Raw genomic sequence first — 15,819 nt, 5'->3', positions numbered from 1 at the left:
GGGGGGGGGTGGTTGGTGGCAACTCAGGAGCGGGATAGGCCAACACTGACCCACACTGTACAAACATACGAGTTCATCCAACAGGAACAAGATAATTATACCCCCCTCCCCTCTCCACAGCAGTGGGACCGTCCACTTTACAGCTCGTCATGAATGGAGCTTTTTGTGTGGAGATGATGCTCCTGTGCTTTCTGTACATACTGTACATGATGATACTGTACGCTTCAGACCTGCCTGTCGGACTGAGCCGGTGGCAGAAGAAAAACGCACTTCTCCTCAGATTTATATGAAAAAAAACTGAACTTAAAGCTGTAGTCACTGATTTTTTTTTTGTTTTTGGGGGAAGGGGACTTGGGGGCAAAATAAGTTAAAAAAAGACACTATTTGACTTATCACCTTAAAAGGTTCACAGGACTGATGTATCTACACGTCCAGCAGACACAGAGAAACATGGTCATGCATTTGCAGCCGTGTGTGTGTGTCTTACTGCTTTATGTGTTAATACAAACTCAGCTGCCCACAACAAGAGGTGTAGCCCATGGTTGGCACCGTACACAGTCCAGCCATATACTGGCTTTATACCTGGTTGGCAACACTGCAGGTGTAACTGCTTCCCTAATAGAAACTGTTTGTGACAAATCATTTTGATGAGCAATGGGGAAACTCCAACTCAGTCACGTGGCATTTGGCTGACCAATGGTGGGAACACCATCACTCACTCAGTCAGTCACTCAGGGACATTTGTGATTATAGGACTAGCTCATTGAAGATTTTTTGACCAACAGTGTGAAAATAACAAGACAGACTCAGCCCAGTTCAGCTCCTTATTTCAATTTAATAAACACTAAAACTGTAACACTGTTCAGTCTTCGTATTATAGCGTAGACCTGGACAGTAGCAGGAGACCCTCTTTTGGTCTCTCTGGTCTGGATTCAACACGTAGTCCACTGGGATGTTGCTTCAAGTAGAAAGGCTGTTCCTGTTCCATCTAATCGCACAGGTCTCTGTTGTTGTTATCATGTTCATCATCCATTTTTTCTGTGTGCGTGTTGTTGTGTTTTTTAGAGCACCAACGAGGCTGTGTTTGCTGTGGAGTTTAACCCGAGCGACAGCACCAACATCATCACGTGTGGTAAATCCCACGTCTACTTCTGGACACTGAACGCGGGACAGTTCACCAAGAAGCAAGGCATCTTTGGAGTAAGACTCACTGAGTTTAAAGTCAATCTCCCTGACGGTATGAGTACGTACTATAAAAGGAAGTTCTCCGCTTCCTCAGTTTGAGGTCAGAAAGGGAAGTAAGAGGTGTAAAGAAAGAGAACTGAAAACTTTGATTAGCCATCTGGATTCTGAAGAGGACGAATATCATTTGTTCAAATACAGTTTCAACTAAACATGAATTAGATCTGAACCATTAAAATGTGGAACTAACTACAGCAGCAAAACCTGAGCCAGAAACGTAGTATTTTGTTTTGATGTGCTGTTTTCATAAAACTTGCACATTCGTCCAAATCACAACAAAAAGTAAACTGTTGTATATTGCAGATTAAATAATATGTCAGATGTTATTTTTTTGTCTTTCAGTGCAGCTGAAAAAAAAAGTGTGTAACCTGACACAGGTCGATCAGAATAAAAAAGCTTATCATTTTTCATATTCACATTCAATCAGCTTTTTTACCAGTAACAAAAGGCGTCCCTCAGGGTTCAATAGGACCATCACAATTTATAGCAATGATATTGTCCGATTATGAAATAACTGTACTGTTCATTTGTATGCAGATCACACGATTTTATATTGTTGGGCTGGTTTTATACAATTGACCATTGACAATCTAAAACTTTGTTTTAGAAGTTCATGTTGGCAATCTAGTAAAAAAAAAAAGCTGCGGATGAAACTTCCTGTACAATAATAGAAGCTGCTCTCCTATGTAGAGTAGAAAAAGCTATACCTCTTTCTGTCCTGGATTATGGTGATGTAATATATACAGTAGACATGGTGCTGTTACTCATAGACATATATACGTAGACACTGCATTGGCCGTTTTTTATTTTCTACCACATAAGCATTAAGTTCATGTAAACCTAAAAAACATCAAAATGGTCTGTTTTTGGTTTTTGGTTCCTTTTATCATTATTTTGTTTGAAACCAAAAACCGAATTCAAATGATATTATTTGATTTTGAATTCTAAACCAAAAACAAAATCACGTGGTCTGTCAGCAGGGACAATTAAATTCAAATATTCCGTTTTTTGCAAGTTCATGGTTCATTCAAGGAGTGGACAGACAGGAAGAGGAAGTGAAGTGTAAAAAGGTCAAAATAGAAACCTAGAGAACATAAAAGTATAACATTAAGCAAGCACATGATCTATACCAGGGTAATGTTATGAACACCATCACCTGTTTCTGTTTCAGAAATACAAGAAGCCCAAGTTCATCCAGTGCTTCGTGTTCAGTCTGACTGGAGACGTTTTGACTGGAGACTCTGAGGGAAACATCCTGACCTGGGGGAAATCAGCTGCGGACACCAAAACGCTGGGGAAAGGAGCCAAAGGTAAGTGCTGCAATAATGTGATAACAGCGCTAGAGGAAAAAAGGTCACGTTTGAAGCTGAAAGTTGAAGAACTGATGTTAGAACCCTGAATGAAATAATGACATTATTATATAAATAATAAAAACCAATAACATGGACATATTTTTTAAAGATTTTTTTTGGCATTTTCTGCTTTATCTATATAGTGATAGTAGAGATAGACGGGAAAGAGAGTGAGAGTGACACGCACTAAAGGACCACGGATTGAACCCAGGCTGCTGTGGTTAGGACTCAGCCTTAGCACAGGGTACATGCTGTACCGGCTGAGCCCCAACGTGGAGCGTACCAACGTGGACAGATTTTTGATTAAAAAGTAACAGAAATAGTTCGATATTGGATGTTTAATAAATTAGCAAAAATTACTAAAATTCTGTTCTGACATTATGGGAAATTGAAAGTACATTGATGAGGGAAAACATGTATTTAAAAGATTTTAAAGTTCCTCTTTAGACATGTTTCAAACTGTAAAAAATCCTCTGCTATGATTCAGTTTGATTAACAAGGTTTTCACACATAAAAAGTAGAAAAGAAACCTCTCCTCTTACTTCCTGATTTAGAAATCTGGGTCAGGCCTTGTGCCCCGCCCACCACCTGCTTGCTCCAGGTGGACAGGTGAAAGAGCAGAGAGTAGAGACCAGAATCAGAGACTAGCAGATGTATCAGAATGATTAGCGTAGTTAGCATCTTTTATTTGTTTATGCTGTTTTTAAGCTTGTGGTTGAAACAGTGTTAGCGGTTGTGCTAATGCTAACTCTCTCTCCCTCCATACTGACAAGGTTTCAGGTTTATTCAGCCCCGCCCCCCCGTCTCCACAAGTTGACAGGATTGGTTCCTTAGGTTTGTGACATATGAAATACTGGCTCTGATAAACCAGCTGACTCTGGCTTTCATTTCCCACAGAGACCTTCCAGATAATGCGTCAGACCAGAGCCCATGAAGGCAGCGTGTTCACCCTGTGCACTCTGCAGGGCGGCGCTCTGCTCAGCGGAGGAGGGAAAGACCGCAAGATCATCCGCTGGAGCGCCGACCTGGCACCTGAGAGAGAGTGTGAGGTGAACCACAGCTGTGTGTGTGTGTGTGTGTGTGTGTGTTTGAGATGCTGGTGGGTTGAGACGTCTGTGAGGAAAGTTGTATTGATCTAAAAAGGCTGATCGATTAATCTGATAATTTCTCCAGATTCCAGAAAAGTTCGGGGCAGTCCGTACCATCGCTGATGTGGATGGGGAGGAACTGTTAGTTGGTACGACCCGAAACGCGATTCTCAGAGGAACCTTCTCAGATGGATTTGTGGCCATAGTGCAGGTATGCTAATGATGTAGCTGCAGGTTAGCATTGTCATTTGGATGTTTGAACTGCTTCCTGTTCAGTTACTCCGCTCATATTTAAAACTGATCCACTGTGACCTCAGTGTGTTTCCTGTGACTCCTGCACAATAAACGCCACCACCGGTCGAATGCTTTTAATGTGAAGCAGCGGCAGTAGGAAGTGTTAATCGCTTTAGCAGTAACTCACTCCAGCTGTGCCACAGCGGCACAGTGAGGCTGATATCAATGAGATCAAGTTGCAAACAGCAACACTGGATTAAATGCATGAATGTTTCCTGATAATTACTCGTGCATGTGAAGGAAACTTGAATCCAGTGCAGGACTCCAACACTAACAATAAAGACTGCTCCTCCATAGAGAGATGATTACTGATTGTAAATACACATAAATACAAGTGCTGGGTTTTAGTCACAGGTTCATCTGGCCCCTCACCATCTTGTATCCAGATTTGTTTGGTCTCTGTAGATCCAGCAGACTGTGGTCAACAGCTGGCACCCGAATCTCAGCGATGTCTCCATTGACCACTGGAATCTGGCCTCCTGCTCAGATCTGATTTTGATCTGTGGGAAACTGAAACACAACAAAAATCTTAAGGCCTTGCTGGTGGAGCACAGAGGCCACCGTGATCTTACCAGCTGTGGAGCTAAAACTGTGAAGATTGGTGCAGGAGGAACGATCATGGGTTCATAAGAATGAAAAGGGTTCCTCTGTGGAGTCTGCAGTAAACTCCAGGACAATCTGCACTCTAGATGATTAGATATCGCTGGTGCAATATTGATATTTTAGCCTGAATGTGTTGAATCCAGAATTGTTCATTCTCCGAGGAGTATGAGCACATTCATGGAATAGAAGATTAAGATTTGAATGTTTAATTTAATTCAGCTAATTTAATGGGAATCTGGTCATTAGTTGTTTTTTTTATTTCTTGGTTCAGTTTGAATTGACTGCAGAGAGAGACAAAACCAATCATCAACCTCCAGGGCTGAAGAATGAAGCCAACCGCTCAGTCTCCGCCATGTTGGTTGTGCACATCCGCGGCGCACACAATAGTATACATCTGTGGCGCACATTAACATAACATAGGTCCAATTTAGGAGGAATAATAGTATCAAAACATCAAATCATCGGGTCGGTCACATTTCTAAACAAATTAATAAAACATCTAATAATCTAATGGATCGGATTTTACCGATGCAAACATTTAATAACCGATCCGTCTCGATTTCTTTCCAGAATTGGACCCCCCCCCCAGACTGCACACCACAGGACCTTTAATATAGCAGGTCCTGACCGCTAGAGTCAGAGTCTGTGCTAACTGTAGCTTCTCTTGAGTCACAACTGAAAACTCACTCTGAAAACTTGCTTGTGAAACGTACACTATGAATTTAATTATTTTATTTATATTTAATTGAATCTGCTTTTGATTTTACCTTTATGTCCTGAATGTCTTATTGGATTTATCATGTTTATTATTATTACTATTAATTCTCTGAACAGCTCCAAGTAGAAAACATTTCTACTGTGTGATTTACAACTATACAGCACTGGTTATAAGCAATAAGCAGCATTTTCTTCAGCTACAGAAACAAATCAGGGTCAGATTTTCTTGCCAGTTTGAAAAACAAAATTGTAAGGTTGAAGAATAATTTTATATAACGAAATATAAATAATAGTTTATAATATTGACGTTTTTATTATATGATTTTTTTATTCTTCTCATTTTTTCATATATAAAATACTATTTTTCTCTAATTAAAATAAATTTTTTCTGAGTCATATTATTTTAATTGTTGATCTTACTTCTCCAAATCAAGGAACAGGTTAAAGGTCAGATGCAGCAAAGTCAAACTGCAACAAACTTAAAAAAAAAAAAAAAAAAAAAAAATGGATGAAATGGACTTTAATCCAACAGACTGAAGAGGTGTGAGTCTCTTTGTAGAAATGCTCAAACGTTTAGCTTTTAGCTCTTCAGTTCACTGTGACATTACTGATCTTGTTCTTTCACGGTGTGTGTGTGTGTGTGTGTGTGTGTGTCTCAGGGTCACGTTGATGAGATGTGGGGGCTGGCCACACACCCCTCTCAGAACATCTTCCTCACCTGTGGTCACGACAGACAGGTGTGTCTGTGGAACACAGAGGAGCACACAGTGGACTGGAGCATCAGCCTGGAGGTAACGACACACTCATGTTTTTCTTTTACACGCTCACTTTACTCACAATGAAGACAATGTTTCTAGTTCCCAACTCGATGCCCCTCCCAACACTGACACGCACATACTGACCAGCTCTGTGTGTCTCTTGCAGGACTATGGACTGTGTGCTGGTTTCTGCCCCAATGGATCAGTGGTGTCAGTTGGCCTCAACACAGGAAGGTGATGCAACACAAAGTCCCCCCCAATAATAGACCTAAAGTAGTAGATCTATGAGTTGAACATAACTAGATAAGATGATTTTAAAGGAATAGTTCAACATTTTGGAAAATACACTGTCCGTCTAAGAGGGAGAGGTTCAGATGGATATTGATCTCATGTTTGTGTGTCAAGTACAGAATTAGTGCCTGGACATTGCTAACCTAGCTTAGCATAAAGACTGGAGCAGTTCTGAACCCAAGACTCAGACAACAAACGTTGCTTTCATTCACTAATTATTTCCAGTTGCCTCCACTGCGCCGTTTTACCATCAATGACACTCGAGGAAGATATTCATTTCTCACTCTCGGAAGAAAAAGCAAATCACAACATTTGCCAAAATGTTTAATTATTCAAATGATATGAAATACTGTGTATACACTCACTGAGCACTGTGTTGAACCACCTCCTTCCCCTGTCCCACTAACAGGTGGATGGTCCTCGACCTGCTGACCAGAGAGGTGGTCTCTGAGTCCATTGACGGGAACGAGCAGCTGTCTGTCATGAGATACTCTCCAGGTGATGCAGGACAGTCTGTGATGTCAGTGTTAATAATGTTCTGTGGTTTGCTGTTGATGAGCTTCTTCACACAAAATACTCAGTAAATTAGGATATATTAGTGGCTATGGAAACAGGGGACCTGTATACACTGAACAGCCACAACATTAAACAGGTAACTGGTTGATCAGTGTAAACTGTGTGTTTTCTTTTTTTACTATCATTATTACACAGCTGTGTTCTGGCGATGTTGTATTGTGAAGTCTATTCAAAACTATGATATTTCCACCACATGCATATATGTATATACATATTATCGCCTATCTTTGTAGAACTCGTGTGTGTGAGACTGATATAACGTACACCAGCCGCATGACATAAATGATCAGCATTGGCTGATCTCACTTATAGATGATCGGTATTGGCAGCAAAAAATCATGAATGGAGCATCCCTATTATATACAGATACACTTTGAAAAGATATTTGAACAATAATATTGATAATTAAAAAATATACACATCAGGGGGTTATATCCATAAATGAAGAGAACACTGACTGAACCATATCCAGAATCCAGACTTTCAGACCAGGCCTGAGTCTGACAGAGGCCAAAACATCAGCCTGAACTAAAAAAGCATGGACCAGGTATGATGAACTTTCACCAAGAAACCCTGTGATCAGGTGTAATGGTTGAAGATCTTAAATACGAAAACACAGGTGCCTTCTGGATTTCACTGATGATATGAGTTCATCAATGTGGTGAATTGTGTCTGTGGTGTTTAAAAACCTTGAGTGATTTTCAGTAAAGAGGAAATCATGAGCTGATGTTTGGAATCATCTTGAAAGTGAACTTCATCTGTTTTCCTATTGTGACTCTTTGTTCTATTCAACATCAGTAACTGAACTGAACCATATCCAGAATCCAGACTTTCAGACCAGGCCTGAGTCTAACAGAAGCCAAAACATCTGCCTGAACTAAAAAGGCATGGACCCTGAGAGAAAGTGGAAACTCCCTTTAACTGTGTGAATGGGCTTTTGTGTTTTCAGATGGCAGCTTCTTAGCTGTTGGATCACATGACAACTTCATCTACATCTACAATGTGACAGAAAGCGGCCGGCGCTACACCCGCTTTGGGAAGTGTAACGTGAGTCAAACATCAAGAAACAACCTTTTTTAAAAGAGATTTTCTCATGATCCAGTTCAACTTCCTGTCAGGGTGTTTTGTTCTCTGTCTTCTCGGCCATGGTGGCTATCACTGCTAATGCTAACTACTGAGTTCTTCATGAACAAAGTAAAGACACACCAGGTTTACAGGATAAGTCTGGTGATGTTCTATATTTTTCATATAGTGAACAAATCCCAAAGTCAAGCCAACAACGAATGTCAGCCACAACATTACAGCAGTTTTATTGTTTTGGCTGATCAGTGTAAATTCCACGCTTTGATATATCTGATTCCTCCATTTTTGACCACAAACTATTAAAACACATCTGTGAGTCACACTGTTACCGTGACTGATGCCTTCATTACAATGAACATACACACACTGTCCTGTTGCCCCAAATACTCAGTAGAGCACCAAATGTGGATTAATTCGCCACTGAAAATAGTCCCCAACAAATGCACTATTTTCCCTGTTTGAGAAACATTTGATAAAAACTACAGCAGAAATTAGTGAACCTTTTTTTTTTTTTTTTTCATTAAAATATATATATATATTTGTTAAGCATTTTTAGTAAAGTACCTGTGTCCTTAAAATCCGACCCAGCTGAACCCAACTGCAACTGCCAAATTTGAGCCCTGAACCCAATCCAAGACCCAGGCCTGATGCAACTTCTTCCCACTAACCATTTGAATATCTACCTCCTACACATGAGACGCAGTTGTTTGGGAAGGTCAGAAAGAGAAAAAATTCTCACTGAATTGTTTTTAGAGCACACAAAACATAAACGTCATTTAACAGTCCAATAACAACAAAACTCCACCACTCTCCACTCTCCTACCCGCCAACACATTGTCAGGATGCTAGTTGATGCCAGTTTCAGCAACATCCATATCCAAACAATACAAAGTGTGTGCAAATCTCCATTCTCCAACTGAAAAAAATGCATCAGAACCCAGTGAATGTAGGTGGGAGGCCCTTCATCTGTGTTCTGTTGAGGGATCAATCAACTGGTAATCAGAGGTACAAAGACAAGAGTGTTGAATTTATTCTGTGGATAGAAAATATCAAATACTGAGCCATCCTAACCTTAAAGCTTCAAGCTAGAAACAGGACCAAACCAGAACTCTAGCAGGAACTAATGAACTGAGAGCCACAGACATGGTAGGGATGATGGAAGGGACAATGGTAGGAACAATAGCAGGGATGACGGTAGGGACGATGGTTGGAACAATAGTAGGAATGATGGTAGGGACGATGGTAGGAACAATAGTAGGGATGATGGTAGGGACGATAGTAGGGATGATCGTAGGGACGATGGTAGGGACACTAGTAGGGACGATGGTAGGGACACTAGTAGGGATGATGGTAGGGAGAATGGTAGGGACGATGGTAGGAACAATAGTAGGGATGATGGTAGGGATGATGGTAAGGACGAGGGTAGGAACAATAGTAAGGATGATGGTAGGAACAATAGTAGGGACGATGGTAGGTTCAATGGTAGGAACAATAGTAGGGATTATGGAAAGGATCATGGTAGGGGCAATGGTTTGGATGATGGAAGGGACGATGGTAGGAACGATGGCAGGGACGATGAAAGGGACGATGGTAGGGACAGTGGAAGGGACGAAGGTAGGGACGATGGTAGGTACGAAGCTAGGGACGATGGTAGGGACAAGGGAAGGGACCAGAGTAGGGACCAGGGTAGGGACGATGGAAGGGACCAGGGTAGGGATTTGTTCATGGAATTTGCTGACAATAAAGAAAATATAGAATGACACCAACCTTCATTTGTGTCATAGAGCATCATGTGACTCGCATGTGTTTATCTGTCCAATCAGGGTCACTCCAGCTTCATAACTCACCTGGATTGGTCCAAAGACGGGAAGTACATCATGTCTAATTCTGGAGACTATGAGATCCTTTACTGTGAGTGAACATGCAGCTTGTTGCAGTTGAATCCTCAGACAGTGTTGGCGATTTACTGCTCTGACTGTGGCTGTGTTTCCTCAGGGGACATCGCGTCAGGCTGTAAACTGCTGAGGAACCGCTTTGATAGCAAAGACAGAGAGTGGGCCTCCTACACCTGTGTGCTGGGCTTCCACGTCATGGGTGAGGAAAACAGAGTGCAGCTTTTCTGAGTTGTGTATGTTATTTTCACATCATGATGGTGACTGTGTTGCCGTGGTGTTCCAGGTGTGTGGTTGGAGGGCTCTGATGGCACAGACATCAACGCCCTGTGTCGCTCTCACAGTGAGAGGGTCGTGGCTGTGGCTGATGACTTCTGTAAGGTCCACCTCTTCCAGTACCCCTGTCCTAAGCTCAAGGTAAAGCTCTTTCCTTTTATACGTGATCCTGTCTTTGCAGGCTCAGCAAATATTGTTCTTACACTGCTGCTGTGACATTAGTAAGTAAAAACCTGTATCTGACCAACATGTTGAAACATAACTGGATTAAAAACACAGGTGATATGTATTGCTATTGCTACATAGCTAATGTTAGCATAAACAGTTGTTTACTGACCAGTCTAGAAGAAATGTTGTGAGTTCAGCATCAAACTTCATTCCTTTATTCACCAACAGCTGTTTCCAGAGGTGGAAAGCAATCCTCTTGCTTTTTGCTTCTATTTCCATCATGTCTTTTCTACTACTGAAGTTAGCATGCTAACCAGCTAGCTCCTGGTCTAGCCAGCCCGTCTTGTCACTTTACAAGTGATACGGAGGTCAGTGAAACACTGCACATCAACCTTATATGACTCTTATATCTTACTCATCTTATATCACTTCAGTTTGTTTTCACTTTCAGTCTGTCAGCATTAATTAACATGCTACTGGAAACCAGGTATGAGGAACTTTCACCAACAAACCCTGTGATCAGGTGTCATTGTTGAAGATCTTAAATATGAAAACACAGGTGCCTTCTGGATTTTACTGATGCTCTGATTTCATCACTGTGGTGTCTGTGGTGTTTGAAAACCTTGAATGATTTTCAGTAGAGAGGAAATCATGAGCTGAAGTTAGGAATCATCTTAAAAGTAAACTTCAGTTCTATATGTTCTATACAACATCAGAAAAATCAGGTCTTACCTGATTCAGTTCTCCACCCAGCTCTTGGTCCAGACCGTGGTTATCTCTCACCCTCTGGTGGACCTCCCTCCACACACACTGAAACCCTTACAGATGGTCCAGGATGCAGCAGCCAGTCTGTCTACTCATGACCGCCTGAATCACATTCAGTCTCTAATGCTGCCTTCAGAGAGACTCCTGGTCCTGCTCCATGTACTTGAACTCAATCATTCAGCTGGATGCTCCTTCTCCTCCACTGATTTCCTCTAAAGGAATGTGGTCTGACATCATCATCCTGCACAAGACAGTGTCAGTCCAGACTCTTCTGGTCTGTGGATCGAGTAAGAAAGCAACGAGATACAATAAAATAGATTTAGAAAGCTATAATAACATTAGCAAACAAAACAAAAACATATAAGAAAAGTAATAATAAAAGAACAAATACAATAGAATACTTATAATAAAATAAGTGAATAAAATAAAGTAACTAATGAGTAAAACCATATTTAATTAAAAGCCAGGCTGAAGAGGAACATTTTGAGTTAACGTTTAAAATTTTCAGCACTTCCAGCTGCTCTCAAGTCCTCAGGTGAACTTTCACTGCACTTCTTTACCTGGTCTTCTTTACTTATTAAATAGAAGTAGGACTTAGTTCTTACACCAAAGTCTCTACTGCACTGAAGCTTTAGTGATGTCCCTCACTTATAAGTCTGTTTGGATAAAAGCGTCTAACAGATGAGTAAATGTAAATGTCTGTAATGTAATGTGTCAGCATTTATAATTTATATTGTAGAAACCTTGCTGTTGTTGAGATGATTTCCAACGACTCTCAGTGTAGCTAACAGCTGACTGAGGAAGCCCTGACCTGAACAATGACTTTGGATTTTCTTCACACCACCATTAAATGCTGTTTGTCCACAGCAGGTGGGGGTGAAGCTTTTAAAATTTTCTGGCAGAACTGCAGGTCTGATCAAAAGTAGGGGAGGGGGAGGGGGGAGGTAATAGGATTTACAACGTGCTGATCCAAAGTATCTCTTCTCTCCTCCTTTTCTCTCCAGGCACCAAGCCACAAGTATGAGGGCCACGGCAGCCACGTCACCAACGTCTGCTTCACCCACAGCGACTCGCACCTGCTCTCCATGGGCGGAAAGGACACCTGCATCCTACAGTGGAAGGTGATCGGAGGCGGGGCGCCCGACAGCAGGGAGAGACTGGCATCGGCCTCGTCCACCTCCACCAGCTCTCCAGAACCTGCCACCAGCTAGGAAGGTGCGGTGTTAGTCAGAGCGACAGAGAGGAGACTGTTTACACAGAGACAGAGGCGTGTTAGTGAGTGTGTCGGCTCAGTTTGGCCTCTGTGGTGAAGCCGCTGTGTCGGTTTCAGACAGAACATGTAGAGGAATCCTCTTCAGGAGGAAGACCCATATTCATTTTACACTTAATCCTGTAAATCCTTGTGAAACTGGACAGTGCAGGGCTCTCCAGCACAGATTATTAGTCACTCTTGGATATGTGATGAGGATGATTTGTGGTCGTGTGTGTTTGCTGGTACGGAACATGACCTGACTTCTGTGGTGACGTTGGTTTCAGTGAACATTCCTGTGTTTTTATCTTTCTTAACAAACTTTAGCAGAGTGCTGCATCGCGGTGCCATTCGCCATCGTGCCTTAAAAGATGTTTGCATATTGTTTTTAGTATTTTAATCAGTGTTTGTTTGACATCTCAGCTAATATTGAACCTGTTTTTATGCTTGCATTAGACAGACTGTGACAAACCTCTTATCATGAAATCAACTCTCAGCTTCTCTGGATGATTAATTTCTCTAACAGCTGTAAGTACACTTGAACATGATTACTTTAGTACAGTTTTATATATATTTAAAACAACAGTGAGAATACTGTGATGATGTATCTGTCAAGCTCCCAATAAATTACTAAAGACTGGAAAGTGTAATGTGTGTGATGTGTCACTAGTGGGCAGCGCTGCTCCAGCCACTGTGTGACGTGCTGCGTGTTGAGAATTCACCCTAACCCAGACCAGAAACCCTCGCACTGAACCCCACCAGTACAGGAGGATCTGACTCTTCACTTCAGTTCAGTTAATGAAACTTCAAACTCTGCTGACACATGTCTTTTCATTAGAGAAGATAAGTCAGTTGTGTCCAACTTGAGAGCCAGGACCCCTCAACACTGATAAAAGATTTACTCAGATCCTGTAATGAGCATCAGTACTACAATGGAAAAATACTATGTTAAAAGTAAAGTCAGCAATTAAACAGTTTTACTTAAAACTCTAATAAATTAAATAGATGTAAAGTGTGAAAAATAAAAGTAGAATAATGCAGAATGGGCACTTTTACAGTATATTTAATATACAATTGGATTATTGATACATTAACATTTTTTTCAATACTTTGTTATTGGCTTTTGTTCATTTAAATTTACTGAGTAGACAGAACAGAACATTCAAACATTAAACAGTGTCTGTAAAATTAAAAATAAAACTTAATAAGCATAACTTTAAATATTGAGTTATGCATATAGGTTAAAGTGACTATAGACAAGAATCAAAATAAGTTGAGTAATATGCACAAGTAAATATATATAAACAATAAAAAGACAAATAAGTAAATAAAATAATAGATAAATTAATTACATACAAAGTAATATACCTAAGTCAGAATCCATAGGAGCATTCTAATTAATTAAAGATCAATAAAAAAAACTGAAGTATATTATTCGGTTAACATCCTATTCTCTCTCCTTGTTAACAGCTATGATCCCCTAGCTGCAGTGCAAACTACAAGTTATCATGGGATGGCGGTGGCAGTCCCTATCCAATCACAGGTGTCTGCACAGTCAGGTCATTCATGAAATGTAAAGAAGGTGTCCACGTCCTGTAAAAATCTTCAACTTTGCTGATACATCAACATTTAATTATAATTTCAATGGTGCAAGTGGTTGAGGTGGGTCTAATTTTAGTTTCATATACAACAATGCATTGTATTTTATAAACTAACAGGTTGGGAAAGGAAACGAAACAAGACTTATGTAACACAATTTCTTTAAATTTATTTTTGTTGTGTATTTGTTATATGTTCTGTATGGAAGCTCAATTCTGCCAGGAAAAGAAAAAAACTGATTAATCTTAGGGATGATGAAAATACTCATGGTAAATCAAAATTAAGAGAAAGTGTAACTGTGATTGATAGTTGATACTGAATTAAAATCATGAGATTGATTTTGTAAGTAAATTTGTATGTAAAAATATGTCCAAAGTAGGAAATAGTGATTGAAAATTCCTGCACACTGTCTGATTTGCAATAAACTATTTCTTTGCAACATTTTGGTGCTAGACCATCATCAGGAAAAAATAAATGTATTACTACTAAATGATAAATGATCCACTCATCCTGGTCCTACATAACTGCATGATTTGCGAAGTGTTCCTCTGTTTTGAAAATTAGAATGAATATGAAAATTGTGTAAAGATTTACTACAGATCAACAAGGTCTGGGGCTGAAGCTGCATCTTATTGCACCTACCATTTTTTTACAACATCCCTAGTGATGTCAAGAAATGACATCAGACAAAATCTTACACTATCCCTGCTGCCAATATGTCAATTTGATCATACTGTTCATTTTTCTATTTGTTTGTTTCAGCATTTTTAAACATTGTCCTAAACTTACTAATGAGATAGTAGGTCTTTTTTTCTTTTTTTTAAGTCAAAAATGTGAGATATTAATTTATAACATTGAGATAGTAAATGTAAAAATGTATTAATAACTAATTTCAAAACTTCTTAGTAAAATCATGATTGGAGGTCAAAACTATGTTTACTATTATATATAATTTTGTCTCAATATCTGATAATGTTAATTTAAAAAGGCATAACTCTGACTTACTATCATATTTACTTAATGTATTTATACTTAACAGGAGTATATCTATTTTTGTGATTTCCAACATTTCATCCATTTAATTTTTTTTTCTTTTTTTGGTGAGGCGAGACAAAGACAATGGGAGTGATATAACATAACATTACATAACATAACATAACATAACATAACATAACATAACATAACATAACATAACATAACATAACATAACATAACAACATGACATAACAAAACATGACATCACATCACGACATGACAAAACATGACATCACATAACATGATATAACATAACATAACAACATGACATGACACAACATGACATGACATGACAAAACATGACATGACATGATATAAAATAACATGACATAACATAACAACATAACATAACATGACATGACATGACACAACATGACATGACACAACATTACATGACATGACATGACATGACACAACATGACATGACATAAGGAGGATGAAAAAGGAATGAAGCAAAAAAGCAAAAAAACATTTTTTCTTTTTCCTTCTTTTTCTTTTTTCTAAACCTTACTTAAACAATCAGAGAGGCAGTAATCCCTTTTGGGATGAAATGCTCACAAGTCAAAATCATACTTTATATAATTTTGTCTCAGTAGCTGATAATTGTAATTTAAAAAAACATAACCCTGATTTACTGTCATTTTTTGTAACCATAAGTATATTTATTTTTGTCATTTCCAACATTTCAGTTTTTTTATTTTTATTTTCTATTTTAATTAATTAATTATTTTTTTTTTTTGGGGGGGGGCAGTCCTGTAATTACCTCTAAATTTTTAGAGGCAGTACTCACTCTTGGGCTGAAATGCTAGGTCACAGGCATATATACACACT

The 15,819-nt window shown here is 39.5% G+C and overlaps 1 protein-coding gene across 2 annotated transcripts in view; it reads left to right on the top strand.

Moving 5' to 3' along the window:
- eml3 (EMAP like 3) overlaps positions 1-12,998 on the top strand; it is a 30,710-nt gene extending 17,712 nt beyond the window's left edge. For both annotated transcript variants that reach the window (XM_087178645.1, XM_023423854.2), the window contains 12 exons: positions 1,066-1,200; positions 2,414-2,552; positions 3,492-3,643; positions 3,768-3,893; positions 5,956-6,087; positions 6,221-6,288; positions 6,755-6,843; positions 7,871-7,968; positions 9,828-9,915; positions 10,000-10,098; positions 10,183-10,313; positions 12,110-12,998. In XM_087178645.1, the coding sequence (XP_087034771.1) occupies positions 1,066-1,200; positions 2,414-2,552; positions 3,492-3,643; positions 3,768-3,893; positions 5,956-6,087; positions 6,221-6,288; positions 6,755-6,843; positions 7,871-7,968; positions 9,828-9,915; positions 10,000-10,098; positions 10,183-10,313; positions 12,110-12,316 (1,464 nt within the window). In that variant the 3' untranslated portion in view covers positions 12,317-12,998. The remainder of the gene's footprint in view (positions 1-1,065; positions 1,201-2,413; positions 2,553-3,491; positions 3,644-3,767; positions 3,894-5,955; positions 6,088-6,220; positions 6,289-6,754; positions 6,844-7,870; positions 7,969-9,827; positions 9,916-9,999; positions 10,099-10,182; positions 10,314-12,109) is intronic.
- Positions 12,999-15,819: the final 2,821 nt, after the last annotated feature.

Source organism: Seriola lalandi, unplaced genomic scaffold, assembly GCF_002814215.2.
Source record: "Seriola lalandi dorsalis isolate HSWRI2012SDOR001 ecotype SW California unplaced genomic scaffold, Sedor1 jcf7180002054694, whole genome shotgun sequence".
In the NCBI taxonomy this organism is placed as follows: domain Eukaryota; kingdom Metazoa; phylum Chordata; class Actinopteri; order Carangiformes; family Carangidae; genus Seriola; species Seriola lalandi.
Note: the sequence above shows the minus strand (reverse complement) of the source record. Positions and strands in the feature narration are given on the sequence as shown.